Consider the following 27,317-nt stretch of genomic DNA (forward strand, 5'->3'; position numbering starts at 1 on the left):
TTCACATTGTTTGAACATTTATTGCAATTCAGTGTCAAAAATGTTTTACAAAAATACATTACTGTCTGCACAGAACAGCTGTAAAAAGAGTTGAACATGCAAGGGAAGAGAAAAAGTGTGCAAATTTATATGGAAGGATTTTTAACCACACAGTAATATTAAATAGAAGTCATACGATACAAGGGATGCCTTTCACTTCATACCATCTCTAGTTACAACTTTAAGGAAAAAACAAAACGAAACACAAGCTCTCTTCCATATATAAGTAGGTATTTATAATTACTGTAGATCCTAAAAATTAGCATATTTGCTATTTCAAATTAAAGTGTTCTCTCTGTAGCTGACCTGTTAGCATTCTGTAAAGCATGTAATGGCTGCAGAAATGCAAGTTGTACCCTCAGCTGCCCTCCCAGGAGGGAAAAGGCAGCACTTGGTCAACCAAGGGGGAAATTTCTCTGGTGCCCAAGGGTAGAGACTGCATATGTCAAGGACAAGATATATTTATTCTCCCTGGGGCCAGATGCTGCAAAACCTGTTCACTACTAATGAAATCACAGGAGGAAGGTGTGGGATACAAATCAGAAAAACTCTCATGTACCCTGGCAGCCCCGTACCAACAGCAGCGTGGATGACTGCTCACGTCTTTAGAGCACTTCACAAGCATTATTACAAGCAATGAGCTGGGTGAACCATGACAAGCACAACACTGCAGCCTCAAACCTTCTAACAGTCTTTAAAACCGATCAGCCATCAGCTCCACAGGGCATCTGTCCACCCCCCACACAGGCCAGCTAGAAAGAGTGGCACTTTAAATTAAAGCTATTTCTTTCTGGCAAGGTGCTGGTTCATGGGGAAGCTGTGCAGCAGGTATGTAAGAACAACCCCAGAGGACAATGCTGGTTTGCTGTACTGAACAGAAGATAAGCACGTCTGATTTATTAGCTATTTGACAGAATTTGAAGTGTTCCTGCTCTATTTCAAAAGTAGCTACTAAGGCCTAAGGAATTTTCTGGGCAAGAAAAGCTGGTTAACTACCTGCATGTGTTGCAGGAGATAGCTTTGCAAGAGTCAAACACGAATGGGAACGCAAGCTCTCACTACTGGAGTTCAAAACCTGGGGGCAAACAAAAACAAACAAGATATTCCCATATACAGAAAGTGGCAGGGTGCAATTAAATGTTTACATACAAAGCATGTCTGCAGAGCAACACAAGTTCTCCTAATCACTTTACAAAATAAAAGGATCTAGAAACTCGGCAATAAAAAAAAGAAACCCAAACAATGTAAGAGGAGGTGCACACATTTTATCAAACTTTACCATCCCATAGTTAGTATAAACAGCTTAAAGTATGTACAGCTGAAACTGTGCCTCTTGAAGGGGCTATCACATTAAAGTTAACTCCAAACACTTGCCTCTTCTAGAAAGCAGAAACACTAAGATCTGTCTCCCTTTCTTAGCCTCCTTCCCAGCATGGATCCGTTTTTCCTCTTTACAGCACCACATTCGACACTGTTGCACTGGTTAACACAGTTGTTCCACTGACGATAGTCACTTATTTTGGATTTATGCGGACAGGAAAAAGCCCAAAGACAGTAAAACCCTCCTTTCATAGTGTGGAAACCAATGCACGCCTAATGGAGACACATCCGCTAGCTCAAAGGTGAATGCCACTTGAAAAAATATTTCCTTTTCAAGATACAGGTAAAAACCTGTTTCCATTCACAATAGCTATACCAGAATTGTCCTAAAATAGTTTTTTTTTGTGCAAGGGCAGCCTTGCACTACCCTGCCTAGAAACCCATGTTATTACAGTAGTTTTTGTTACCCTGCCATCCTAAGCCAAGCAGATGCCTTTGAGCTGCTAAAGTACTGATGGTTTTAAGCGGTTAGACTAAGGTCTTTGGATGAAAACAGCATTTTGTTTGAAACAAAAGATAGTACTGAATTCACTACAGCATTGCACCGTACCAGCCATTGTAGCACAAGGTCTTATTTGAGCATTGCTGTAGCAGAACCACAATGACTGAGGCAATAACTGAATGAAGCACATTCTCTTGCTAGCAGACTTGTTCAGTCAGTTTTGTTCTTTAATTCAGTAGTTACTTGGTTTTCTGCTGCTTTGGATACTGACAGCAATGTTGCAGGGCCCTACATGAGTAACACAAGTGGTTTTGTTTGCACAAACAAATCAATCCTCAGCACTTCAACCCTTTAAGATCTACACGGGGATTAAGAAATCAGGAAAAAAACCTCTAATTGAAACACATTTTCTAAAGAGGAGCCTCTGTTGCACCTTGTCAGGTACACTGTCAGTATTATCCACGCAGAGGGGACAAAATCAACTATTTGTTCAAGACCAGGGAAGGGCTGACAGAGGCAAAGGTTGGAGCCAAGACGTTCCCAGATCACATTCAAGCGCTGGGATTGCCTGTCTCATTGGGCAGGGAATGCACTAGGCCAAATTTAAACCTGACCTTAAATTCACCTAATGTCTCACAGGGGGTAAGTTTTATTTGGTAAGTAAAACCTCAGACTAAAGCAGATTATTAAGATGACCCAGCATTTCATTCTGAAATACCATTGCATCCCCAGTCACAACAGGCTGACTCATGATGGATGGAGGAAGCAAGTATACAAAATAAACCAGCCGAAAGTCAGAGCTGGAGACGGGACGCACAGGGTCACACAAGTCCTCTCACTGCTAGAAGAGGAAATAACAAGAATCTCCAAATACAGTGGCAATACTTCACTTACAGGTTCCTGTCCTTAACACCCACTTTCTCCAAGCCAAATTTCAGCCTCATTAACCCACTGGCATCAGTGTGGGAATGAAAACAAACTGGCCTCCTTCACTCATGAAGAAATACCCGCAACAAGCTCAAGTTCATTTTTCCAAGATAACAGCTTTTAAATCACTTTCGGTTGACATGAATATAATCAGCAGGCTTATGCTTTTCACCAGCAATCAAGCTGATGGACAGGGTGCCAACATGAAGATAGAGAAGGTTCCCTACCCAGCATGTTTTTCCTTTCCCCTGGACAGTGCCAAGCTCTCTGCCATGGTTAAGAGTAGCTTTGGCTCCTAGAGAGTTTTTCAGAAGAAAAAACCTCTTTGCTTTTGGAATACAGCAGAATGGCAGCTCTTGTCAGTATTGTCTTGGCTTTCCCCTTCCCAAGGCTTCCACCTCCCTTCCCTTTTTGCATCTATTCCAAGAGTATGCAAAGTGATTTAGTTTGCAAAAATGCAAATACTGTCAGTTTTTATATATAACAGCTGCAGAAAAGTGTTGAAAGTCAGTTATAAAAATGTAAAAAAAAGGAACAGAATATTTAACAATAATTAACTCAAGTAGTTCTTCCTGAATTGTCCTGAGTACTCCTCTTCCTCACAATTCTTTGTACTTAGTAACACACAACCCACTATTATTTATCCTCCTGAGGTACCCTGCTTACATCGCACACAGAGAAAGTGCTATACAGGAAATCTACTGGCAAAAACCTTCCAATGCAGGTTTTCCAATTCTTGTATGTTAGGTAGAGTCTTCCAGCTCCAACTTAGTGAAAAGTGCAGAATTACACACAACAGAGGGGACTGAAAGCCAAGTCTATGCCACAGTGAAGCACAAGTCTGGTCACTTACTCCACAGGACCAAAAATTTAGCTCCAGGCTAGTATCAGAAGATCCCATAAAGGTGGTCAGCACTGGAAGGAGAATGGGACTACACGGGTCTTTTCTATTTCTTTAGCACGCAGAAATAATTGAAGATGTCAAGTTGTCATGTTGGAAATTGCTTGGTTATCTCAGTCCTGACTGCGCTTTTTAGAAAAGCGCTAACTGGTTTCTTTGTACTGTCTCTCACATCACCCTAAATTCCAGTAGTCTGAGACTAAACAGGATGCTGCCAATCTTTCAGTGATTAAGAACTGCATCATTTCACTAGATTCAATGGCCCAGTTCTTCCTACATTTTACCAGCTGTAAGATGATTCAATTCATTTGACAGCAATGGGAATAGAGAGCAGCATATATTGGAAAAATAAGGAAAAGATGGGCTTGAAGAACCAGATTCTAATCTCACTTGGCATTTCAACCCATGCAAGTAACTTAGTGGAGTGGATATGAATTTACACTGTGAGACTAAATCCAGTCCCTTACTTTTCTGCAATAGGACTTCCTCCCTTTTACATAATTTTCATCCTTGCGGCTTTTTTCCTTTTGCTTAGTCCTTCATAAAGCCAACCAATTAAAAGAGGATGGAGTAAAATCTTAGGTATTCATATGGTGCCTATCATCCAGGCATTCAAGCACTGAGTAGAGCAAGAAAATTAATGTAAAGAGGTAAGCATTAATGCAAGAAAAGATGCCTATCACAAACATTTCCCTTTAAATCATTGTACAAAATACAAAAGTTCACATTGTACACTGGATTTTTGTTTGAAAGGTACTCAATCTATTAGAGGTAGAAAATGGTATGGTGCAATTTTCTTTTGTAAGTAGGCTAGAGTTCTATGCTAAGTATTTCAGAATGCGTCTTTTTAAAAAACATAAAATTATTATTAAACTTGTCACAGGGATATTTTTCATAAATATTTTTAAAACACTTATAAATATGAATGCTAAATAAAACCAGATGGAGAAACAGTTCAACAGTCCTAGCCTCATATTGCTTTCTCTCAATTTTTAGAAACAAACCAAGAAAGTTCTCAAATGGCTGCGGGACAAATTCAGTTTAAACTTCTAAAAACAAAAATGAAGTTTCTGCCATGTATCTTGTACTCTGATCAGAAAAAAGGGACTCTGTACAACATGCTGCATTTATACATCAGTCCTATGGAAGTCTGTATTCCTTAAGTGTTGCGCATCAGTGAGCAATTTCACCTTTCGTCTCCAAGATACTCTTGTTCCTTGACTCAGGAGCTTCAAACAAACATGAATATTTACACTATTTACAAATAGAGTGTCCAAGCTCAGTGGCATAAAGTGTCCTGTAAGAATCGCAAAAGCTGTGGTGACCCAAGTTCAGAATCTGAACAAGTTGATAAAGTCTTGTGGTGAAAGAGAAGTGGAGCAAGTCTCCGGGTTGTTGGCTGTGCAAGGGTGATCAGTGCCCTAGGAAAGGAGAAAACAACTTCATTTAGAGATTGCAGAATGGGTACCATGGCATCAGCTGACTTAGTGCTGCCCTTCTGCCAGATATCCTGCTTGCAAACAGATAGAGCAGAGCCCAAAATAATATTTATATTCTTGCCAAAGACGACAGCTCAGAACTAGGCTTCAGATTTTAGGGGCTACTGTCAAGTCAAGGGAAATAAAACCAGCAAAGGTCCTACTCACTCTGTTACCCTCTTCTCTGAGGGATCAGAGGCCAGAGTCTACTACCAGCTACAGAAGTTTAAATTCAGAGACACACCATGGATATCAACACAACAGCCAGCAGATTTTTGTCCTGGGCTTCTTTGTAGCCATCAGCTCTGGTCCCAGCTAGTCCTGCTGCCAAAGACACCCATCCCCATGTAATGGGTGGCAACAGTAGCATGCTGGCAGTGCTAAGATACTATTTACTGCCGGCAGGCCTATCATACACCCATCTACCTCTGCTTTCCCTCCATCTTTGATAGCAGTTACTCTTGTTCAATGACAAGAAAGTGGGATCTCTGAAGCTAAGGAGAAAGTGCCTTAACAGTCAAGATTTAGGAAAACACTAGGTTATGCAGACAAAGGAACTGCAGCACCCAAACCAAGCTGCAATCAGAGGAAGCACTGGGTGCTCCATGGCCCCTGAGACACCTGCCCCTGAACAGGTCTGTCCCACCAGCACCTCCTACCTTCCAGGAGAGGATGTGGCAGTGCCTGCACAGCTGCAATGTATCACCATACTGCTCCTTCCGTGGGTAACACCTTATGAGTTTGAAGTACATCTTTTTCCAATCCAGCTGTCCCTTGTCAGATAAGATTAGCCGTTTACGAATCTTAAAGATAAAAAAAGTGAATTGTAGCTGGCTACACAAAAAACCCATCAGTTTGCTTTCTCCAACTCTTGTTCTCCTTCTCTCTTGTACAAGTAGTGTTATCTTTGCTGGTCCATTTCTTTCTGTCACACAAGAACTGTTAAGTTCTGCTCTGAGTGTTCCACTATAATGCTTCCTTGCAGCAACAACCTCACACAACACCATTATTAGGATCTATCCTTATTTCTTGACTATTGCTGCATGATAGTATGAAATAGCTCCCAAGGTTTCAGGCAACTTTAGCTGCTGTTCCTTGCTGGCAGGATAGCAAGTATAATCCTATTAAACAGTTTCAGAAGGGAGTGTGTTTTGCTCCTTCACTGACAAAGCCTTAGTGATTTGTCATGCTTTCAGCTTGTGAGATATCTTTTTTTTTTTTTAAGGGCTCATTTGTTGCAGAGACTGGATTTGAATCTACCTGCTAACAGAAATTACTTTCCCTAGAGTCACTTCCAAATTCAGATCCAGTGTGAACAGACAGACTGAGTCAGCAGATTACTTGGCATATGATCTCTGAAGTACAGAGGTCTGGTATAAACACCCCAGATATTCACTCATAAATTAAGATTCTTTTCTTTAATTTAAGAGACACCAGATGGGGGTAGCAGCAGGGCTAGCTTCCACATACCATCCTGTCACTCATGGAACAGTTCAGAGGGGAATTTCTTGTTCTAAAGGGCAAGAGACTAGGACTCATTCCTCACAGACCACATCCACAGAGACTGTCCATGACGATGCCAGTTCCTGGGACATCGTGGTTATTGCTGGAGCCAGACTGCACGTTTTCCCTGCACACGTGGGACAAGCAACCATGACTTGCAGTTATCACCTAGATCAGGGCTGAAGTGCACCATATGACTAATGCCTCAGACTCCTATTTCGGGAATCACTGCTGTGGCAATTTAAAACCCCCTCAGTAAAGATTTATGACTGTTTTCATGCCAATCTGCATTATCAGCTTGCAGCACAGCCCTCACATCCAAGAGGCAGCCAAGTAAGAATGGTCTACCTACATGTGTTCATTCACTAGTGGGTAACAACATGCAACTGATGGGCATTTGCATCTCTTCCTGTACCTGTCTGTCTGTGAAGTGGTACTGGCAGAGTTTTTTCCACAGCAGCCGGTCTTCAGTGAGCACTTGCAAGTCAGGAGCCACTTGACCAAGGCTAACCAGGTCTCTCCCATCACTCAGTCGCTGCATGATGTTTAATTGCAAACACAATGGCAGGTCTGTGAAAGTAGTTCCTTTAAAGGCAGGCTAAAAAAAAAAAAAAAAGAAAAGAAAAGAAAACTGAGCTAACAGAGGAAGCTGAGGACCTGAGCAATTCTAGCTTGTAGTAGAGTTGCTACTTTAAGCACTACTACTCCTTACACACCAACTAAGCAGTACTTCCTTCTCCTGAATAAAGGGAGAAAGTAACCTTCTACTCTAGGACAGCATTTGAGTTAGCTTCAAGGAGGGCAGTGTTTATTTGTGCTACAACAGTACTTAGAAGCTGAGTCACAGTTCAAGTCTCCCTCCCCCTTTCCATCCTTCCCACACCCATCCCAAAGCCATCTCTGCCAGCTTTCACCATGGCTGGACAGCAACTACATTGTGCTACCAGACAGGAACCGTTCAGGTGTCTCTGACACAAGGGAGGTCGGCGCTACTCAACTTCAGCTTTCTCTTCAATGTGTTGCTGGGAATATCATGCTCTTTTAACATGTTTTAGCTTATGTCATCACAGGATGCCACTGTAACCGCAGAAGTGGCTGATGAGTACCAGCAGCAGGATTTTCTCTGCATGGCTTCCCAGGTCACCACTGGCAGTAATAACCTTTCCTCTGGGAACACTAAGGACCTGCCTCCTTCCCCCATCAATCCCCATAGCTGCAAGCAGTTTTACAGACTGTTTAGCCATGTTGCAGCACATGCTAGCCTGAGGAACTGAAAGCTGTCATCAGCCCCAGCTCACCTTTGCCTGGTCTACACAGGCTCCAGAACAGTTTTGCGGGTCCACAAGAACAAACAACTCCAGGACAAATAAACCATGACACATTAGTGAGGCCTGCACTCAGGGGAAATCCAAGGCACAGATGGGAGCGAAGAATCAACAAGAACCAGAATCCAGTTTCCAGCTGTCCCAAAAAGAGCCCCAGCTTTATTAAGGCAAACAGCAGCCCTTAAGATTGGCCCCAATGAAGAAACAATGTTAAACAGATGTGCCAACTTTCTCATTTACCCTGTGCAGAGATGCTGCTATTTTAAGTTGTGGAGTCACATCACCCGCTTTGCAATTGGCATACAAACACGAAGTATGTGGACTGCCATCAACAGGGCAAAACTGCATGAGGCTGTTTTTAATCATACAGCCCCATCACTATCCATTTGATGGTATCTAAAACTTCAAGGGCATGAATGTCTGTACACAAACAGTTCCCACTTTCCCACTGCTGTAAGGGTCAGAGTCCACAAGAGGACCCCTCTTTCCTTGCAGCTCTCCCAACCTGGCTGGACTGTGCACCACTGACCTATACCAGCAGAACCACAATTTCTTATTAAATGCATCATTTCAGGCCTTATGATTGTCAGCTCCACCAGCAACAGATAGAGGCCTGAAAGAACAACTCCAGAAGGCACAAACTGTCTCGGTCATCTCCAGAAAGTATTTGTTCCAAAGCTTACACGTGACAATTTTAATGTTGGCATTGTGAACCATTTCCCTAATCATTTCAGCATAAACAGTGGTGCTCCTATTCTTATCTCCCAGCCCCCCAAGCAGCCTCATCCGCTACTTTCCAGCAGTTTCCAATTCACTCCTATTTCACTTCTGACTATTTCCATAACAATTTGTTTGCTCTTAAAACAAAGACAGCCTCTCCGATGCTTGCTAAAAGCAAAGCTGCAAGCATATTGCCTATTTCAACTAAATTGAAGAGGGAGGCAGAGAGAACAATTCTTTTTATTAGCCCTGAAGCTGGTCAGTCCCCTGTTTTCTATGCAGCAGGCTCAGAGTCATATTTAAGGGTAGGAGGACTGAACTGAAGCCTTGGATCACCTCCAATTCATCTCCCTTTCCCTATGCTGTCCTTTCCATTCTCCTACGCATCCTCCAGGGCAGAAAGCTTGAAGAGACAGTTTACTAGGGCAGAACATGCAAAGCTATGCTCCGAGGCTCTTGGCTCAACAAACAACTAAGCATATACTTATGTCTTATTATTGAAGAAACTAGTGTGACTCAAGTAAATCCTTACAGGTTTTCTGAATCAGTGCCAGAGACTTATCTGCTACTACTTTTCCCTCAGTACTCCTTTCCAGGAGTTTTCAAACATTACTTTTTTTGGAGAAAGAACACAGATTAGATCAGAGCAGACCATTATGTTGTCACTTTCTGGACAGAGGTTTTGAAAGTAACTATTCCGTATTTTGCAAGTTGATTTTTTTTTTTTTTTTGTTAAAGGTTAGGTCTTGGCTGTTGCAAGACATTTTTCCCTGCTTCAGAAATACCAGAAGCACTCAGTTCACTCACTGTAAGCAACTGGCCGCACAGAACTGAGCTCGTTCTTCCTCTTAGCTCAGCTTTTTTCTCTAGCTTGACCTGAATTCATCTTCAGTAGTGCAAAAAGTTACATTTTTGCAAACTCTACATCTGGAGACAATGCATTTATATTATTTACAAATGTGTCTATAAACCTACGCTTAAGTAAATGTATAGCCACTGCAGGATAAGGCAGCACTTCATTTACAGGTCTTCCAAACCCCCAGGACCTCAGAGTTCATTTTTCCTCAGTGTTGTTCCACTTGCCACTTAATCTCTAACTGAAGGACTGAAAATCATTTCCTGGTGCTCCCCAGACAATGCAGCCATTTAGAAGTGATAAAAGCAAGTCCTTTCCTTAATCCTTGGTAAATACCTCTGTGACTGACTCACCAGTGAGGGGAGAAGAGGTGTTTTTTATATTCCCTTAGGCCATGCCTAAGGTAAACACGAATTTCCCAGTCCATTTCACTACTTTTGACCCCTAGGAGGGGCACACTGACATGGAGGTCAGCACCAAGAGAAGACGTTAGCATCACCCACATCCAAGAGTTCCCTCTCTTGGCAACACGTCAGTTCAGTTCAGATACTCCAGGGAGACTAACACAGTTTTTTTTTTCCTAGAGTAAACATCTGTTCAAGGTAAAGTAGACCAAGCTCAGATTTGATTCACACACAAAGGCCAGGTTAGGAATTTATCAACTAATGTCTCTTGCCCATCCCCACATATGTTGCTGGGAAAATAAATGTTGTGAAAGCAGGACTTGTTTGGCTGGAATGGCCAGCTCCAGATTACTGGAAGAATCACTGGTGTTTTCAGCCAGGAAGCATTAAATTATGCAGCTGTTTGGAAGTTTGCACTTAATTTACAGATTAAACAAATTAAAAAGAAAACTAACAGATTCTGCAGGGATCTTCAGTTTGAGAGAGATTTCAAACTGATTTTTTTGTACTGAGGCCTGATCTCTGAAGACTCTCTGGAGGAGGGAAACTGTTTCTGCCCAGCTGTGTTCATACAGCACAGCCATATAGGAGTCAAGTCACTGTCTGCAACTAGTACCAGTCTGATCCTGGATAGTGTATGTCGAGCTGGTTAGCGATCTGACCCATTACACTTTTAGGAGAACTGTAATGGCTATTACTGATTTTGAACCAAAGAACACAGGTAGTACTAGCAAGGGAACCAAGTATTTTGGCAACACTCATTCCTTCCCCAGCACTCTGTGCTCACACTGGAAGTACACAGTGGGATGCAGCCTCCCAAATGAGAGCTGCTACACAAGATTCCATGAAGGAGCCATGTTATTTTTGGCCTTCAGATTCATGCTTACCCTGGTGATTTGGATGTTGTTGAGCTGCTGCTGCCAGTGGAGAATAGCCTCCATTCTGTGCACCCACATGTTGATGTTTCCAACCAGCACAGACTTGCCAACACGTTGAACCAAGGTGCAGAGGGATGTGTAGAGAGTCTGCAGCAATTCCCTTATTAGCCTGATGTTCTGCTGATCTTCAAGGACTATGGAGAAACAGAAAAGGTTAGAAGTGGGACCTGCCCAAGTGCTTGTTCTGAATCTGTTTCTGGGGGAAGTCAAGTTACCTGCTATTATCTGAGGCCAAGAGATAAAAGCTCAGGTTTGTTTTTTTGAAAAAAGGCACAGCAGGTTAGATGGCACATAAACAGATAAGATATTTGCCCTTTCTACAGCACTTCTCATTTCTAGCCACTGGAGATTGGCCAGCTTTGCCCTCCAATGTGTGAGAGGTTATCTATGCACACCTCTTCCTCCATTTACTCTGCTGATAGTTGATGAAGAGACAGCTCAGGATCTCCCCCTTCTTCATATCCATACACACAAGGGTGCTCTCAATACCTACAGTTCACCCAGAGCTAAAGTATTAGGAAGGGAAGCATCTTGACCACAAGTCAACCCTCACTGGGAGACCCAGAGGAGGTGAAGACAGCCTGCAAGCTTTCCTTTCCCCTAGAGGAGTGGCAGTACTTGATACAAAAGCAAACCTGAGACAAGGGAGCAACAGAGACTGTAGAGCTGCCAGGCCTGGAGGCAGAAACTGCAATGTCTTCTGCAGTTAGGAACTGGATTGTCAACAGGGTGCAGAATGAGTGTAGTAAAGGAAATAATAAAATGAGGAATTGCCTCCTGGACACCAGTGAGGATACAAACACATCTTCCCACTCTTCCCCCTTAGTCCTTCACTCAGGAAGAAAAGTAGAATTCAACTACAGAAACAAGTGGTAGTGCCTCCTCTTCACCCTTGTCTTGCACTGCCTATCTATTCTTGAGGATGCGATTCATAACAAGAACATCAGATTAAGTGAATCTCCCCTACCCTAGGATTTCCATTTCTTACCTTTCTGCACCACTTTTTCCAAAATGTTCATGTAGTTCTTCTGGGCAATGCCACTCAGTGACGTCAGCTGAGACTTTGCTATCAGCTCCAACAGCTGTAGATAAAAATAGAAGTTGCAAGGCTTAGAGTAGAGATAAGTTTCTAATCTTGACTCCTAGCCACGTGATACAGCAGAACAGTTCAGATACTTGTTTGCTGCTTGAAAATAAAAGGTAGACCCAGCCACAGAGCAAGCCATTGCAAAGGGGGAGAGTGCAGATGCTAAATAATTAAATCCACATTGAAGAGGGTGGGAGGAAAATAAGAGGCATTCTAATGATCTTTAGGCAGAAACTTTATTTCATGGTTCAAAGACGCAGAGAAGCCACAGAGCAGTGCTCAGACTGACAGTGCCTATTCACACTGAGGGAACAATGAATGGCAGACGTCACTGTCCTTCACTGGTGCATAAACAAGCAGTGTCATGGGGAACACAAGCAAATTCCTATTCGGATGGGGATATTATTGATGGGGCACTAATGAGAATCAGATTCCACCGTTTACGTCAAACTCATTGGTTGCATGGGTTTTGTTAGGGCAGTCACCAAGACTGAAAGGTTAAGGACTATATTTTAAAAACCAACCCCTCCCCTTTAAAAAAAGCCTTATTCCCAAGATTTCCTCCTCTGTTCAGCTGTAACAATACTAAACCATTCACCTTCCACTGTTTGTCTTTGTTTACTTGTTAATCTTCCCTAATAGAAATCTCACTTTTACTTTCGATTATGATTTGCTTCCTGTCATTGTGATCTTCTGACTTACATACTAGCTGCATGCAGTTTGGGCTGCAGTAACTAAAGGAAGCATTTCCTAGAGGGAAGATATCCTCTCCCCCAGCTTTGTGCTGCCAGAAGAACCACCATGGAAGCTTTCTTCCAGATCATGTTCTGCAGAACATGTGGTCCGTGATCTTTCAAGCCTTTCTCACTTCCTCCCTTCCCCCAACATTATATAAATACACAGACTGTCCACATGTTATTCCATTTGTTTTGGATGTACATACCCTTCTGTTTTAATTTAGAAGGGAAAGGAAAAACCTTTTTGCTACAAATCAATCAACACATTACCACATGACTAGCTTATTAATCCTTTATCATCTGTAGTTATGGTATCCCTTTGCTGGCACTGCAAAGAGTACAGAGAAGGTGCAAGTACTTGTGTCAAGTAACTAAGACAGGTTTTGACAAGAGTTGACAAGTCATGAGTTGACCTGTTTGCCCTGTTATAAGAATGACAGGAACGTATCCATAAAGTTACTGGCAGCTTGCCATAAAGCAGGGAGCTCAGAGAAGAGGTATTATTGCAACCATTTGCCCAGTCTGCTCATCTCCATTGCTAGCATGTGACTGTCACTTAGGAGCAGTAAAGTTGCCTAGACTGACCCATCTCTTCTTCCGTTTACTTTCCAGACCAACATCATCAACAGATGGCCTTGAGTTTATGTTCTATTAATAACTTGCACCTCATATGACTGAAAGAAAACAAGATGAAAGAAAAAACCTACATTAACACTTCTGTGAAGGGCAGGCTGCCTGTCTTCTTGAGTCACTATTCTGGGGAAACGAGATATGCAGGAGAGTCAGGTAGTATTTGCTGCACATAGCACGATGACCTACTGATGCCTCTCAGCTAACTGAGACCACAAGGACTAGATACGCTTAAGTACAAGGCAGTTCAAAGTGTTTCAAAAAGTTTAAAAGTTTTTTTTTCTAATTTCATAAAATATTGAAGTATTATAAAAGTAGAAGTAGAAAAGTAGAAAACCAAAAGGCAGTGCTACAAAGTAGTCTTTGCAATACTCTGCTTGTACTCAACCATGAGACTTTTGATTATAATGATCAACTTGCTAGACTCCATCTGTGCAGTGGCTACACATGCACCCAGATCAGCTCTTCTGTGCATAAACTGCTACCTCCAGATTGCCCTGTTTTCCTAGAACAGGCATGGAGACTGCTTCCTCCATGCAGGGTGGTAGCCATGCTGTGCCCATCACTAAAAACACTAAAATGCCCCCAAAGGATAGGCATCATGCAATGCAACACCATAAAAACTAGACACTAGGGCCACTCTAAGAGGAACAAGGATGACAATCTCAGCTCCCTGAAAAATGTTAACTGTTATGAAATTCAGTTAGCCAAGAGAATGGATTCAAATTGGTCTTGCCTGTGTTTATCAAGGTTCAATTTATGTTCAGTGAACCAGCTCAGATGTCATGTGTCACCTCCCTTCCCCTGCAGCAATAAACACAGGATGAAATTCCATATGAAAACTATGTTGTGAATATTTCTAGAACCACTCCACTCCCTAGGTGTTGCTGGCTGAAATGGATGGCCAACCGTCCAAACCAAAACATATCTTTTTATTCTTGTGTGCTCATATACAAGACATGTAAAACCAGTAAGTGATACGGTTCAGTCAGGCTCAGACCCATCCAGCCTCAAGCACTCCAGTGCATTCAAAGTCTTTTAGTGGTGACAAACACAGCAAAGTATGGTCGTGCATTTAATAGACTGCTAAATTTGGGTCTACAGCATTATAAAAAGTCCGTATTGTCATTTGTAGAATACAGACTAAAAGAGCGATGAATTCAGATTAATGCAGAGTAAGGTAAAAAGGCTGGAGAACTGTAAACATGTTGTATTATGGTGCAGTTGCATTAAGTACAGCCTTTACTTGACTGGGAGGGACAGATGGTAGGAGAAAGTGCAAAGGCAAAGGTTAACAGTAATTTTAAAAGGTCTGCCTTTCAAAAATGCTAAGTAATTGCATTCCAGCTGATTTTATTTGGAGCTGGGAGTCTAACATCTCCTGAAAGTAGGGCATGAGATCCCAATTCATTCTTTGAACTCCTCAGAAATGGGGAAAACAGTGACCTGGTAGCTTTCCACAGAAAGTCCTTCTTACTTCCTTGCCCCCATTTTGTTTGTTCTCAGAGGACTGCAACAGCCAAGGAGAAGAGACAAGATGAGATGCTGTGAGTTATTCCAGAGCCTCCACAAAGCTGGCAGAAGGCAGACAGCTTCCCTAGCAGGGGAAAAACCAGCTCACTTCCCTGCAGATGTCTTGGCTCTGCAGGACTTCAGAGCGAAGAGATACTTCAGGATCCCTATGCAGTTGGGGGAATGGCATCCTGCTCCAACCCCACTAGCAACCAGTTTGAATCAGCTAGTGCAATGAGCTGCTTAGCTCTGGGAGTGCAACAAGTCCTCCTATCCCCATATGCACATGAAAAATGAGCAAAGAGAAAGGAAGGAGTGACATGCAGCAGGGAATGAGGACCTGTGTTTCAGGACCAAAGCATGCTGCTCTGCACTGAAGTGGTGCTGGGCACAGCACCACTTACAGACACGCTACAGCCAGATGGTGCTTTCTGCAGCTGTCCCAGTGCAGTAATGTGCAGTTAATCCATATCCCTAACAGCCCACAGCTAGGAGCTTATAGCACAAGGAGATGCAAAAGCCTTTCTGCAGGCCTCTGAGCTGCAGTGAGGAGGGCTAACTGTCACAAAGGGCAATGCTTTATAATGATAAAAAGCTTAAGTCCCAAACTACTAAAGTCTAAATCCACATTTGAATACCTACATCTGGGTAACCTAGGCTGCCTTCTGCAGGGATCCATCAACTCCTCCCAGCTGGGGATCTGGCTCATAACATCTGAACTGCCAAGAGAAACTTACAGCAATGACAATCTCCTCCCAAGCCCCTCCTCACAGCCCACCACATTGTTTTGTGGCCAAAATGTCATACTAGCTTTTCAGCTGGAAGGTAGAACAACAGCTAAGTTAACAATTCATGGTGCAGGTGCTGACAGATCTTCATGAGACAGCACTGAGCCGATATTCTTTCGGCACAGCATAGCTCCAGGACTCCTGGAGCTAAGTGCAACAGAACCTTTAAAAAAAAAGTTAAGAGCCTACTTCAGCAGGCTGTACACTGTCTAGATCATAATATCCCAGAAGAGCTGTGCCCATACGGCTTAATCTGACCTAAGCTTTTATGAGCAGAAACAGGACCTTCCCTTGTGAGATGTTACTACATAGGCATCATGTGACAAATCCTTCTGAAAGCAACAGCCTGCAAGACCTCACCTGTCATCTGAGTGGAGATTTCTCTAAGGAGAGCCAACAACTTTTGGGCTGCAGGCACTTTCACATCTCTGCTCATTTTACTTATGTTCACAGAACACTTCCAGTCTGTTTTTAATCTTTAAGAGCGGAGAAAGAACTGCTTCAAGACTGAGAACAGTTTGGATCCACTGGGTGAATCCAGCACCTTACTAATTTGCTTTAAAAACTGAATACTTTTCTGTAACATGTAGGCAGATGCTACAGCTAAAGCGATCAGCAAAGACCAGGCTGAAGCACTAATACCTCTACTTAGCACTTCCAGTGCTGGATCAGCAGACCATCAAAACAAGACTGATGCTGGAAGAAAATTTCCTTTCCACTTCAGCTGCAGGAACTCACTGGCTGTAGCTGATGGTATTTGCTTGTAAAACAAACTTCTTGCCACTTACGCCTCCACCTCAAAGAGGTGCTCTCCCTCCCCCCCTCCCTATTTTTTTTTTTTTTTTAAACAACAGAACAGTGCACTACCAAGACCTCTAAGAAATTAGTTTGGGAATATCTTACAAAGCAGACACTTCCACACCACAGCAAAGAAAGAGTACTGAAATCACTACAAGGGCTTATGTTCAGCTATATTTGGAGTAATGTCACAAGAAAGACACTGACAACACAAGAAAATTTTTCAGTCTGAGAATCCATTTTGTTAGAGGTAATGTATTGGTAACTTGCTTTTCTACAAAGAAAGGTTGTGTGCAACCAGCAGAATCATAAGCTTGTAACTGTTTCTACCCCTTCTTTCTCTCTGGTCATCTTAATTTTCTCCCTGCCTCCTACTCTAAGCACACTTCCTTGGGGGGGGCATTTGTTTGCTGACTAAATACTATGACATTGATCAGGCACCCTGAGCAATGGGTGGAACTGGAGAACAAAGAGGGAGAGAAAGAAATTTTGCGTGCTAATATTCAGGGCATTTTCCATGTGAAAGAGGACACAGATGAGCAATCTAGGAGGCCTGTGATTTGCAAAGGACCATAGACAAGATCAACATCCAGGCAGAACTTTTCATGAGCAAATCTGGCACATAAGGTATTTTATGAGCTACTATTCACCAGAGACTTGGCTGATACAACCTTTTCATTTAAGAAGTCAGTTTTATATTTGATCCATAATACCAGGTTTAGTATCTTTTTTATCTGCCAAACCACACAAGTCAGCCTCAATTAGAAAGCTTCATACTTCTCAGTCATGCTGTATCCTTAACTGGGGAGGGGGGGGCAGAAATAGTCTTAAAAGCTCAGCAGAGAGGTTAATTTGCAGAAACAAGGATACATGCTGACTTTCATACAGTATATTGCTACTTTTGAAACATAGCAGGGAGCAATAAGCCTGGAACTGAGAATTATCTGTTTCTTCTCCTCTTTGGAAGTCCTTAAGCACCATGGATCAAACTCACTGATGAGGAAAGGCCAGGTCGAGATCTCAGTGATTTTGTTTCATGTTATGAAGATGCTATTTTTACACTTGAACCTTGATTCCCATTTGCTCTAAACTCCCTTTTCCTGCCCTTTTATGCTGGTCCTCAAAGGGAAAAAAGGTGGTGACTGTCAACCTCTGAGTGCCCCCTCTTCAATAGACTGCACCAACTTCATTGCACTCTGAACTGGCTCCTCAAAAAAATTCAACAGGAATGCTGCCTGATCCTTGCAGTCCTGCACGAGACTCCCATCATGTCAGAGAAAGTCAGGCAGTGTACCAGGGGCTCATCACACAGCAGTCTGACCTGATTTTGGATTTAGCAGAGGCCTTTGGCAGATCTTCCACCTTTTGACCAGGAAAAATTCCCAGGGAAACTCTGGAGAGCCAAATACAAATTCTATTTTATAAGTCTTCAATCAAGTACAAGGGGGAGGAATAGCCTTTTTATAGGTGAAATAAAGACCTGAAATAAAGAGTTGTGGCCTTTTATAGCTATTACTTTCCAAAATAAACCTCCTAAAGATGACAAGGCTGCACATATATCCAGTATCAGAAAACACCAGCTATCTCCATCCTGATGTCCATCTTCTCTGTGCAAGCAGGAAAATAAACTGTTCCAGGACCAGCAGACCTAGGGAAGCCCGAGTTTCTGTGGACTGGTATCCTGCTTTGCCTCCTACAACATCCCCCTCCCCCGAGGCACTACTTCTAAGCCATTAACAGTGTCCTTTCTACACAGCATATGGTAAATCACCCAGGAGGCCTGTGTCCTATCTAGCATGGCAGAGGCTTTCATGGGGTCCATTTGTCTGATCTAGACCTGACTAGACAACAGGTGAGGGGAGCAAACTGAGGTGAGCCTGCTCAAATCATTTTTTTTTTCTTTACAGACTTTTCATGACATTTGACTCAGCACAGGGAAAGCAATACCAGTGTTACTTGCTCCAGAACCTAAAAACCTAAACAGCTGGTGCCTCACCAGTGATTAACTGCTGATGAAATGTGAAAAGGAGCTGTTTATAAACAGCCTCAAGTTAATAACAGATTTTTAGCTTGCTGAATTCCAAGCCTTGATAAGCATTCTGAAATTTGAGATCAATTTGCAGATCACGTGTACATAAGCATACTGGCATCCTCAGACCTTAGGATAACAAACACCTGTGAACACTACCACCCTCGGATCATCCTTAGCTGGATTTAAAATCCTAAGCTGTTAGGCAGAGACAGAGCATGGGGAACCCTTACAGAAATTTGGTGCTTACAACTCCTTCCTACAGAAGCTAAGGCTGTCAGGGCTAACCAAATGCTTCGCCCACTGGAACTGCTGGTCAGTCAGACAAGACTAAGAGCAACCATGATCCTTGACAGAGAAGTTCAGATCAGGAGACTCCAGAAGGTTCAGACCAACTTCTCCCAGCACACTTGGCTCCCAAGTTCCTCCTGTATCACTCCACAGGTGGCAAATCTCACAGCACTCAAAGCCATGCCGGCTGGATCTCAGCTTCCCATGTGAAGAGAGAGCCCCCTTGCACTACAGCCTCTGCAGAGGTCCCCAACCTCCTTTTGGGATTGCAGGAATTGCACTTAAAAGCTCAACTGAGAAATCAGAAGTAAGAAACAGTAACTTCTGCTTTTGCTTTTTCAAACTTCATGACTAGGAACGCTAAGATAAGGACAGGCCATCTTCTACATCACCACCACTTCCCTGCCTCTCCATTTCAACAGATCCAGAATTAGGTCTTCAGGATATATCCACAAAACTTCTATAATCACTTTGTGACTAAAGCTGAACACCCCCCCACACACACACGCCAGCTTGGACCTCACTTTACCAGTGCTTCCTATCACCAACTTGTACTTAGTTTAGAGTCTACCAACACCACAGCAAAATAAATCCTCGCTTACACTCACCCTCACAACATAGTTGAATCGTCTGGAGTCTAGGATAGCGCTCGAGAAGTCAAGCCTGTTGAAAGCTTCTCCCAAGGTGCAGTAACCATGGCGCTGAGAAGAAAAAGACTGGGTCATGTTTTGGCATACATAAATCCAGACAGCACCAGGGAGACATGACCCAGGGCAACTCAATTTAGCAAGCTAATGGGTACAAAACATGGAACTAGCTCATGGCTGGAGGAGGCAAGCCTGTCTCCAGTGCAATTGCACTTATTGACGTCACCACTGAGCACAGTCCAACAGAGGTTGCGGTTGTTTCCCAAAAGTGATCCAAGCTCTGTTTATGACTCTTAGATAGCTCAACTCCATCCCTTCAGAATTTATGAGACAGAACGAGCAACACATTCCTAGGGCTCAATATATAGCGTAAGTTCGCAAAGAGTGGCTTCTCAGAGTCGCTTCTCTCCATGAGCGCAACTGAGTCGTTGTGATGAATTCCAATGGTTTTCCATGTTAGGACTGTACTGGGTGAAAGCCAAGAACAGTATTATGGCTTGGTCTGCAGTGGCTTTTTTTTTTTTTTTTTTAAACAGAGGGAAGCAAACAAGTCATATTTTAAACACATGTACAGAGCTTTGCACAGCAAGTCCTGGCTCCCAATTAGGGCTTAAAATCATTACTGTGATTCCAACCACAAGCCCAATCTTCCACTTATCTCTTAAGAGCCTCTGCCAATTTATAAGTCTAGGATCTTCCACTGCTTGGAAAAATAGTATGAAAAAAGAATGAAGATGACCTATGCTAGCACTTACCTCTTTTGTGCTTCCCTTGTGAACATAGATCCACTTCTCTTGGTGGAAATCTGTTTAGACAAAGACATTTTACTCAGTTAATCCCTTACTTCACAGAAGGCTGGATCTCTGTTCTGCTCACACATTATCACTGCCCTTTTAGTGCCACTGATGTTATTTTGTGTTTACACCACTACACCTGAAATCAAAACTAGCAACTTGCTGAGCTGCTTTGTTTCTATACTGCTTCAGCTGAGACAGTGGCCCTGAGCCTTAGAAAGGTTTTGTTACAGTGATGCAGCTCGAGACTGTAAATGTTTAATTTGTCAGCTGCAGATATACCATAGCACCTCCTCTTCTTTTGTCCTAGACAGTAAGTGTGGCTGACAGCCAGGTTTTGTTGTTATTGATTTTATTAACTATTCATTACCTTGGTTACAGGCTTGGGATTGAATGTCAAAACTGAAGTTGAGCAAAAATGTCATGAGACACCAGGCATGTGGGAGAGCTTTTAGCAGTGAGGTCAGGCTTAGAGGAGGATGCTTGTGTTTGCAACTAACTTTCTAAAAAAGAAAAATCTACTCGGGACCAAAGCTTTCCATATTTCTAACTTCCCCTCCCTTCCTTCAGAAAGGAGATTTAGCCCTATCCACTCCCCCAAATAACTTCCCTACACCCATCACATGCTCAGTTTGTCCCTCCTGTAACAGCAGTTTTATTCTGCTCAATTTTTTCCACACCATTCTCACATGGGCTCAGACCCTTGCTTCACTCCGCACTGGCAATTCAACAGCTAGCATGAAAGAATTCTCTCCCCATCCTGCAAGGCTCTCTTCCTTGAAGGAGACATTGTGCTCCTATAGTCTTTTTCCACCTAAAGATGCAGTGGTGTACTTATGCACAGTAATGGGAGCCCAGGGGCTGAATCACATCAGTAACAGGCATACAGCTCCTGCATCAGGCCCTTTTAAACTAGTAGGTCAAGTCAGAATCTGGCCAGGAACTGTCATGGTAACATTTGTTTGTTCACAGAGTGAACCAAATGCACAGAGGGGCCAGATTTTGGCATCAGTTTCTGAAATCCTGGGGGATGTACAGTGAGCTAATACTAGTGTGGGAATCTTAACTCATTTCCTCTGTGTATGTTTACATTTGTAGTCTTCATCTCTAACTTGGGTACCTATCTTGCAATCAGATCAACACAGACCTTGCTGTCCCTGAGGGCTCCCACAAGTCATCCCACAGAGCACCCTCTGAGACCCCCAGCTGCTTGTTGTGTATACAGGAAGACTTCAAACCTTCCATTGTTTTGAGAAAGCTCAAACCTTATTTAGTTTTTCATGCACTTTGCACAGAGATGGTATCAAAGCTCACATTCAGGCTTGTAGCCTCCAGTAATATCGATTTGTACTCAACATGCATATGGAAGGAAGAATAAATTAAGTCTGTTGAGCACAGGCAGTCTTCGGGGGAAAAACTGGAACTGCCTCACTTGAATGTACCATAGGAAAAAATTACCCTCCTTCTGACAAATACAAATGACAAAAGTTTGAACACAACAAGCACAACTCCCCAAAGCAGGGATTACTAACAGGGGCATAAATCTTCCTGTTAAGCTGTATCCAAGTTCTGTACTTAGGTCAAACATGGGCACAAAGCCCTTCAAGATACTCTGAAAGGGTTCTCAAGTGCTGTGCAAAAACCCATAGATCTGAAGTGTTTTCCATTCTCCTCCTGCAACTTTTTTTTTTCTTTCCTTTTTTTTTTTTTTTTTAAAAAGCCCAGACATCTTACACTGGATCTTGGCTTTGTTATTCAGCAGATCTTTTTTTCTCTTCTTGGCAGCAACATCATAGTTCAGGCTGTTGAAGAGATTCTCTTCGTTGTGATCTTCCTTTTTACAAAAGCTGCAAGAGATACAAAGCAAACTTTCTGTTTATTTCTGCAGTCTACTGAACACTGTTTCCTGTAAGGAGAGAAAACAGACAGGTTTTCACTGTAAACTGAAGTTGCCTCCTTGCAAGCTGCTCTAAAAAGGTCTGAATGTAGTTTTAGCATTCAGTAATGTTGTTGCTATATGAACTTCCAGTGCCTCATTTCTCTGCTAGTTAACATATAGATAACTGATAGGAACAGGAAATACAGATAACTGTTAGCGCTGGGACACTTTTTAACAGCATTCTCATCTTCCCTTTGTTTGTATGTTTATGGTAACATCATTTCTTCCTACTGTAGGTGGTAGATCCCTCTGAGCCAGCCAGACTTCCATGCAAGGACATATTTACACTTTGCTGAGAGCATGTACATATTCGATTATTTTTATTAATAAAAATAGTCTCTCCATCACTCTGGCTTTTAAGCTTACAGGAAAAGCTCAGCTGAGGATCACATTTGGCTGGTGGCTTTCCCAGCTCCAGCCACTAGTGACCATATGCACTAACAGCTAGGATCTCTTGTCCCAGATTGCTTCCCTGCTGTATTTGCTGGAACTCTGCTTTAACTGTATTATGTGAAGTGAGCTATAACCCTCCTCATCTTTCTTTGAGGGGAATGAAAGATTATTTATAAAGAGGCTGTGTATCAAGATCTTCATGTTCTTCAGACTTCCAAATCAGCAGATCCAAGCAGCAATGTGAAACTGAAGTCCTGGGCAGCCTCACTGCTGTTGCCCAGTGCCTGCAGGTGGCAAAGGGGAAGGCAGCACCTTCCAGAAGCTCTCAAGCTTTAGTGACGGCCCTGCACTGGAGCCCCTGGCAGATGGCATGCTGCTAAGAGCAGTAGGGATGTCTCACAGGCGCTGGGGAAAAGACAAGCAATGCATCCAGAAGAACAAGAGAGCCTCCCCTCTGCTCCAGCAGCTTGCTAAGGAAGGGGAGACAGCTATCAGCATATCAAAATCAGAAGAACAGTCCCAAGTGTCTCTTTGGATCTCTACAGCAGCATTAATCTTGTGGGACTCCTGGAGCTCGGGCAGGTGGTGCAGTGTGCTGCTTCTCAAGGTGCTCTGCAAGCTTCCTGTGAGAGAACTGCACGGGTAAGCAGTCTCCTCCGCAGAGACCCTTATGTGGCCAGGCTGCTTCCTTTCTACAGAGCTAGCATGTACGCTGTTTAGCCTCAGGAAAATAACGTGAGCATCATACACTCACACCTCCCCCAACAGCTGTTCAGTGCAGACTCGTGCAGAGGAATGAAACCTGCAAGACAAGGCTCCTCACTTCCTGCACTACTGAGTAGGATCATCTCACCCGATGCCAGCCTAAGCCTGTAACCAAAAGGAGACAGGAGGTTTGCAGTCTGTTGACATGGCCACACCACCAGCACACACTGAAATGAAGTGGCAGGCCATCATCACCTTTAAGTATTGAGCCAGTGTTTCTGCCCATGACAGACCAGGTTTCATTTGGGAGGCAGCCTGCTCTAGTAGGCTCCAGAGGGTGACGTCTCCACACTAGAGGCAGAGAAAACCCTCTCCCAGCCTCAGAACCTGGGTTGAGGCTCTTCACCATGAGCCTTGGCATCTCCTTCCCACTCCCCACAGCACCACAGCTCTTGTCCTAGGAAGGTACCTATTCCACAGGCTCCACTGCAACACCTCCAGAAGGGAGGCAGCAAGGCAGATGGGCAATATTCACAGCAACCACACCTCCAGGAACCTGACAGCTCTACCAGCAGTTAACTGGGCAGTTCCCACAGTTAGAAGAACCTAAACATCAGCTGCTTATTTCCCCCATTAATGTGGTTTAACTGAAGGGACCAAAACCAGAGAAAGACAGAATATAGTAGTATGGAAGAAGTGTTTTGAGTGGTTCAAGTTTATATTTTATCAAAGTTGCACAAAACCCTGACAGCTGTCCAGGTTAACATTCCCAATGACGAGGCAGAATCCAAGCCTAAGAGCATGAGACAGACCTGCTTTACATCTTGCATGTTAACAGTACACCCTTGACTGTTGACTTCCTTCTGAATGACTCTGTAATCTGAAACCTTCATAACAGCAATGGATGAATTCCAGTATGGGAGGCAGATTATTTCTTGTTTATGTACTGCCAAATTTCCACATACTTCTCCAAGGCATCTTGACAGGTCGAACAGTTGGGCATCAGAACCTGGCCGTTTGAGGATCTCAGTCCAAGAGTGCTGTGTCATCACCTCACTTTTTAATAGGAAATAGGATGTAAAAATCCATGCCAAGCTCAATATTCTGAGCTCAGTCACAACAACCCATGCAGACATTCTTCTCCTTATTTACAAAACAGATGCTTTGGATTCTAAACTGGATTTTTAAAGTTTGCATAAAGGAGGGCAAGAGATAAAGAGCTACTACCTAAACCTGCACAGCAAGATCTCATTTGTACAGTTCATAGCAGGCTCCTGTTTGCTCCAAGTCACTTCTGTCACATACATTCCTGTCTCATCTCTCAGCCTGGTCCCAGCCTACCCAACCTCACTGTGCACAGCTGAAGAGATGTAGCTCTGCAGGAAAAGTTTGGTCGTGACAGGAGCAATCTGGTCAGAGATCATCTGTACAAAGACTTCCAGCCCATAACTACACAGTACTAGGGGAGCTTGTCTTTTTTTTGTTTTTCAGGGTAATCAAGCTTCACATTATGTATGTTATTTATCATCTGGGAAAGATTTATGGCTTTGGATGCACCATATTTCTCCAGCTCCAGAACTGGGATGCCTAAGGAAGCATTTGCTTCTGGAGAAGCAGAGAGGGATACCACAGAAGTTTCCCAGCGAAGGCAGCAGTGGGCCAGGATATTTTCAGTAACACTCCTTAAGGGCACATTCCTGAGACAATGGGGCAGCGATTGTTTAGACAATTTTCTTTAATACAAGCAGGATCAGGAATAAAAGGTTGCCACTGCCCAACCTATTTCTGAATTACAGCATGTCACAAACCAATCACCCCCTTCACAGACTTGCATTACACAGAGCTTTGCAGCTCTATTTTTGTAGGAGACTCTTGGTTACAGCTAGAGCAGCACAGCCCACAGTACCCACACACACTCACAGGCCGAGCTCTGCGGCAGCACATACAGGCACCAGGAACCGTATAGGTAAAGCGAGAGATCCGATATGCTTACCAGCCCTGCATGCCTTGCTAATCCCCCACCCCCATAATCAGGCAAAGTCAAGTTGTGGTTTATGGACTTATTTACTGGAATATAGATGCCAGCTGATGACTCATAGGTGATTTACAGCACAGCACCATGTGATTCAATAGGTCACACAGTTGCAGTACGGTTTTGAGACCTACATTTTATTTGAGGGGTGAGATTTCAGCACTTGGGGCTTGCTGGGTCAGCAGATGCTTTCTCTCCAAACACTGTACCTGCTCTGAGCAGGTACAATCACCCAAAACGGGCACAGGATTTCACCTGGCCTCAGATGAGGTGCCTTAAACCTCCAACCAGATGATTTAGCAACTGAAGGGAAGGATCTGGGGCTGTCATGCAGCATGAGTCCTATCCTTCCCAGGTGACCTTAGGAGCAACACTGCCCCGCGGTCACGCAGCTAGCGAAGGACCTCAGAGAGGCGAAACGCCACACAGGGGACAACCTTTCCAGAATAAACACACCCAGATGTTTTGTTGTCCCACTACCCTACCGCTTCATGGGGGTAAACTACAGCAAGGGGGTTAACTTCACCTCCTGGATAGACCATAACAGGCTGTAAATTTCAGAGAATAAGGGCAAAAAAGGCACTAACCAGTTATGAAGGAGCACAGGAGATGAGATCCTGCTCCGCAAAACTTAGAACGCACCTTTTTATCTTATAGCTTATATCTCAAGCCAAGAGCAAGACCACTGAGCATCTCGGTAAACAGGAGCTTTCCATAAACAAGAGCAGATCTGTTTAACGGCCCATAGTCAAGGACGCGCCAGAGCAATAAAGCACCGAGGCTGCCATAACACGCCTGCGTCAGCTACGCTCACGAAAACAAACAGCCCCCGCGGTTAAAAATAGTCCCCGCACATTCCGTCTCCGCGCCGGGGCCGCCCGAAACGCGCGCACAGCTTCACCGCGACGCCGCCGGGGCCGCCGCTCACCCGAGGGGATGGATTTAACGACAGCCGCCGCCACCGGGGCAGTCATGCCCACAGACCCCCCCCCCCCCAATTCCCGCTGCCGCCCCCCCCCCCCCCCACCGCGGGTGGCCCCCGGCGGGGCGCAGCCTCCATTTTAAGGCGCCCCCGGCCCTGTAATGGCAGCGCGGGCGCCCCGCAGTACAGCGGCCCCTGGCGGCAGCGCGCGCCGCCCCGCACCGCCGGGGCAGCGGGACTCGGCGTAGAGGGGGGGGGGGGGAGGGCGGCGGCGTGGGCCCCCGTCCCGGGCGCGGCGGCTACCTGCTGATATCGCCCACGTAGCTGCCGCTCTTCTCGTCGAGGAAGCGCGTCCAGCCGTCAGCCGTCTTCACCCAGCTCTGCCCGGGGGAGCGCCAGTCCTGCCCCAGGAACGGCATGGCGGCGGCGCGGGCTGGTGCGGCGCCGAGGCGGAGCGGTGCAGAGCGATGCAGAACAGGTCAGTCGTACCGCAGCAGGGCTGCGGGCGCCGCGCCGCGCCGCGCTATTTATGCGGCGGCGCCGCGCCGTGTTGCCGGAAGCGCGGCGCTGGCCCGGCCCCCGCCGCCTCCGCCGCCGCACGTGGCGGTGTTTACCGGCGCCGCCCCGCCGGTGCCGCCCTCGAGGAACGGGGCGGGGCGGCCGCGGGGGGGCAGCGGGGCCAGAGGCGCGGCGAAGGCGGCCCCGGTCAGCCGCCCCCGTGCGCAGCCCCGCGGCGGCAGTTGGTGTGTATGCAAATAACAGTAGTTATGTACCTGCAGAGCTTGTTATGTGTTATATACCCACGCATTGAGTGTGCATGGACACACGTGTGTATATTATAAGCCTATGTATATATGCAGATATGTGCATACAAACATGTATGCATCTATACATGTATATATAAAAGTACATATAAATATATACACTTATAGATAAATAGCACATTTTTTCCTATAGAAAGAATTTTTATTCTATATACGAACGATTCTATATGAAGATGTTATATAAAAAACCTAAAATATAAAGTTATTTTCTATAGAAAATCTAATATACTGTTAATATTAATTGATGAATGTTAATATACATCACACATCTATACA

General features: G+C 44.2%; 1 protein-coding gene across 2 annotated transcripts; it reads right to left on the reverse strand.

The window, feature by feature from the left end:
- FBXO32 (F-box protein 32) lies at positions 1-26,855 on the reverse strand. 2 transcript variants are annotated; one of them, XM_064507847.1, is made up of 9 exons: positions 26,521-26,850; positions 21,961-22,073; positions 20,188-20,237; positions 19,394-19,486; positions 11,902-11,995; positions 10,863-11,047; positions 7,086-7,268; positions 5,827-5,970; positions 1-5,110 (listed from the first exon to the last, which is right to left on the reverse strand). In XM_064507847.1, the coding sequence occupies exons 1-9, from the start codon at positions 26,634-26,636 to the stop codon at positions 5,021-5,023; spliced, it is 1,068 nt and encodes a 355-aa protein (XP_064363917.1). In that variant the 5' UTR covers positions 26,637-26,850; the 3' UTR covers positions 1-5,020. The 2 variants fall into 2 exon arrangements, with proteins under 2 accessions (XP_064363917.1, XP_064363918.1); XM_064507848.1 differs by lacking the exon at positions 5,827-5,970 and having other exon boundaries at positions 26,521-26,855.
- Between the last annotated feature and the right edge of the window lie 462 nt (positions 26,856-27,317).

Source organism: Dromaius novaehollandiae, chromosome 2, assembly GCF_036370855.1.
Source record: "Dromaius novaehollandiae isolate bDroNov1 chromosome 2, bDroNov1.hap1, whole genome shotgun sequence".
NCBI classification, from domain to species: Eukaryota; Metazoa; Chordata; class Aves; order Casuariiformes; family Dromaiidae; genus Dromaius; species Dromaius novaehollandiae.

Bases quoted from the DNA above. Each gene is read 5' to 3' on its own strand.
- FBXO32 (XM_064507847.1), bottom strand. From the start codon at position 26,636: ATGCCGTTCCTGGGGCAGGACTGGCGCTCCCCCGGGCAGAGCTGGGTG. The intron at 19,487-20,187 runs GTAAGTGCTAGC...TTTTCTTCTCAG, and splicing joins ACAAGGGAAGCACAAAAGAG to CGCCATGGTTACTGCACCTT. The intron at 11,996-19,393 runs GTGAGTGTAAGC...TTTTATCTACAG, and splicing joins GATTCAACTATGTTGTGAGG to CTGTTGGAGCTGATAGCAAA.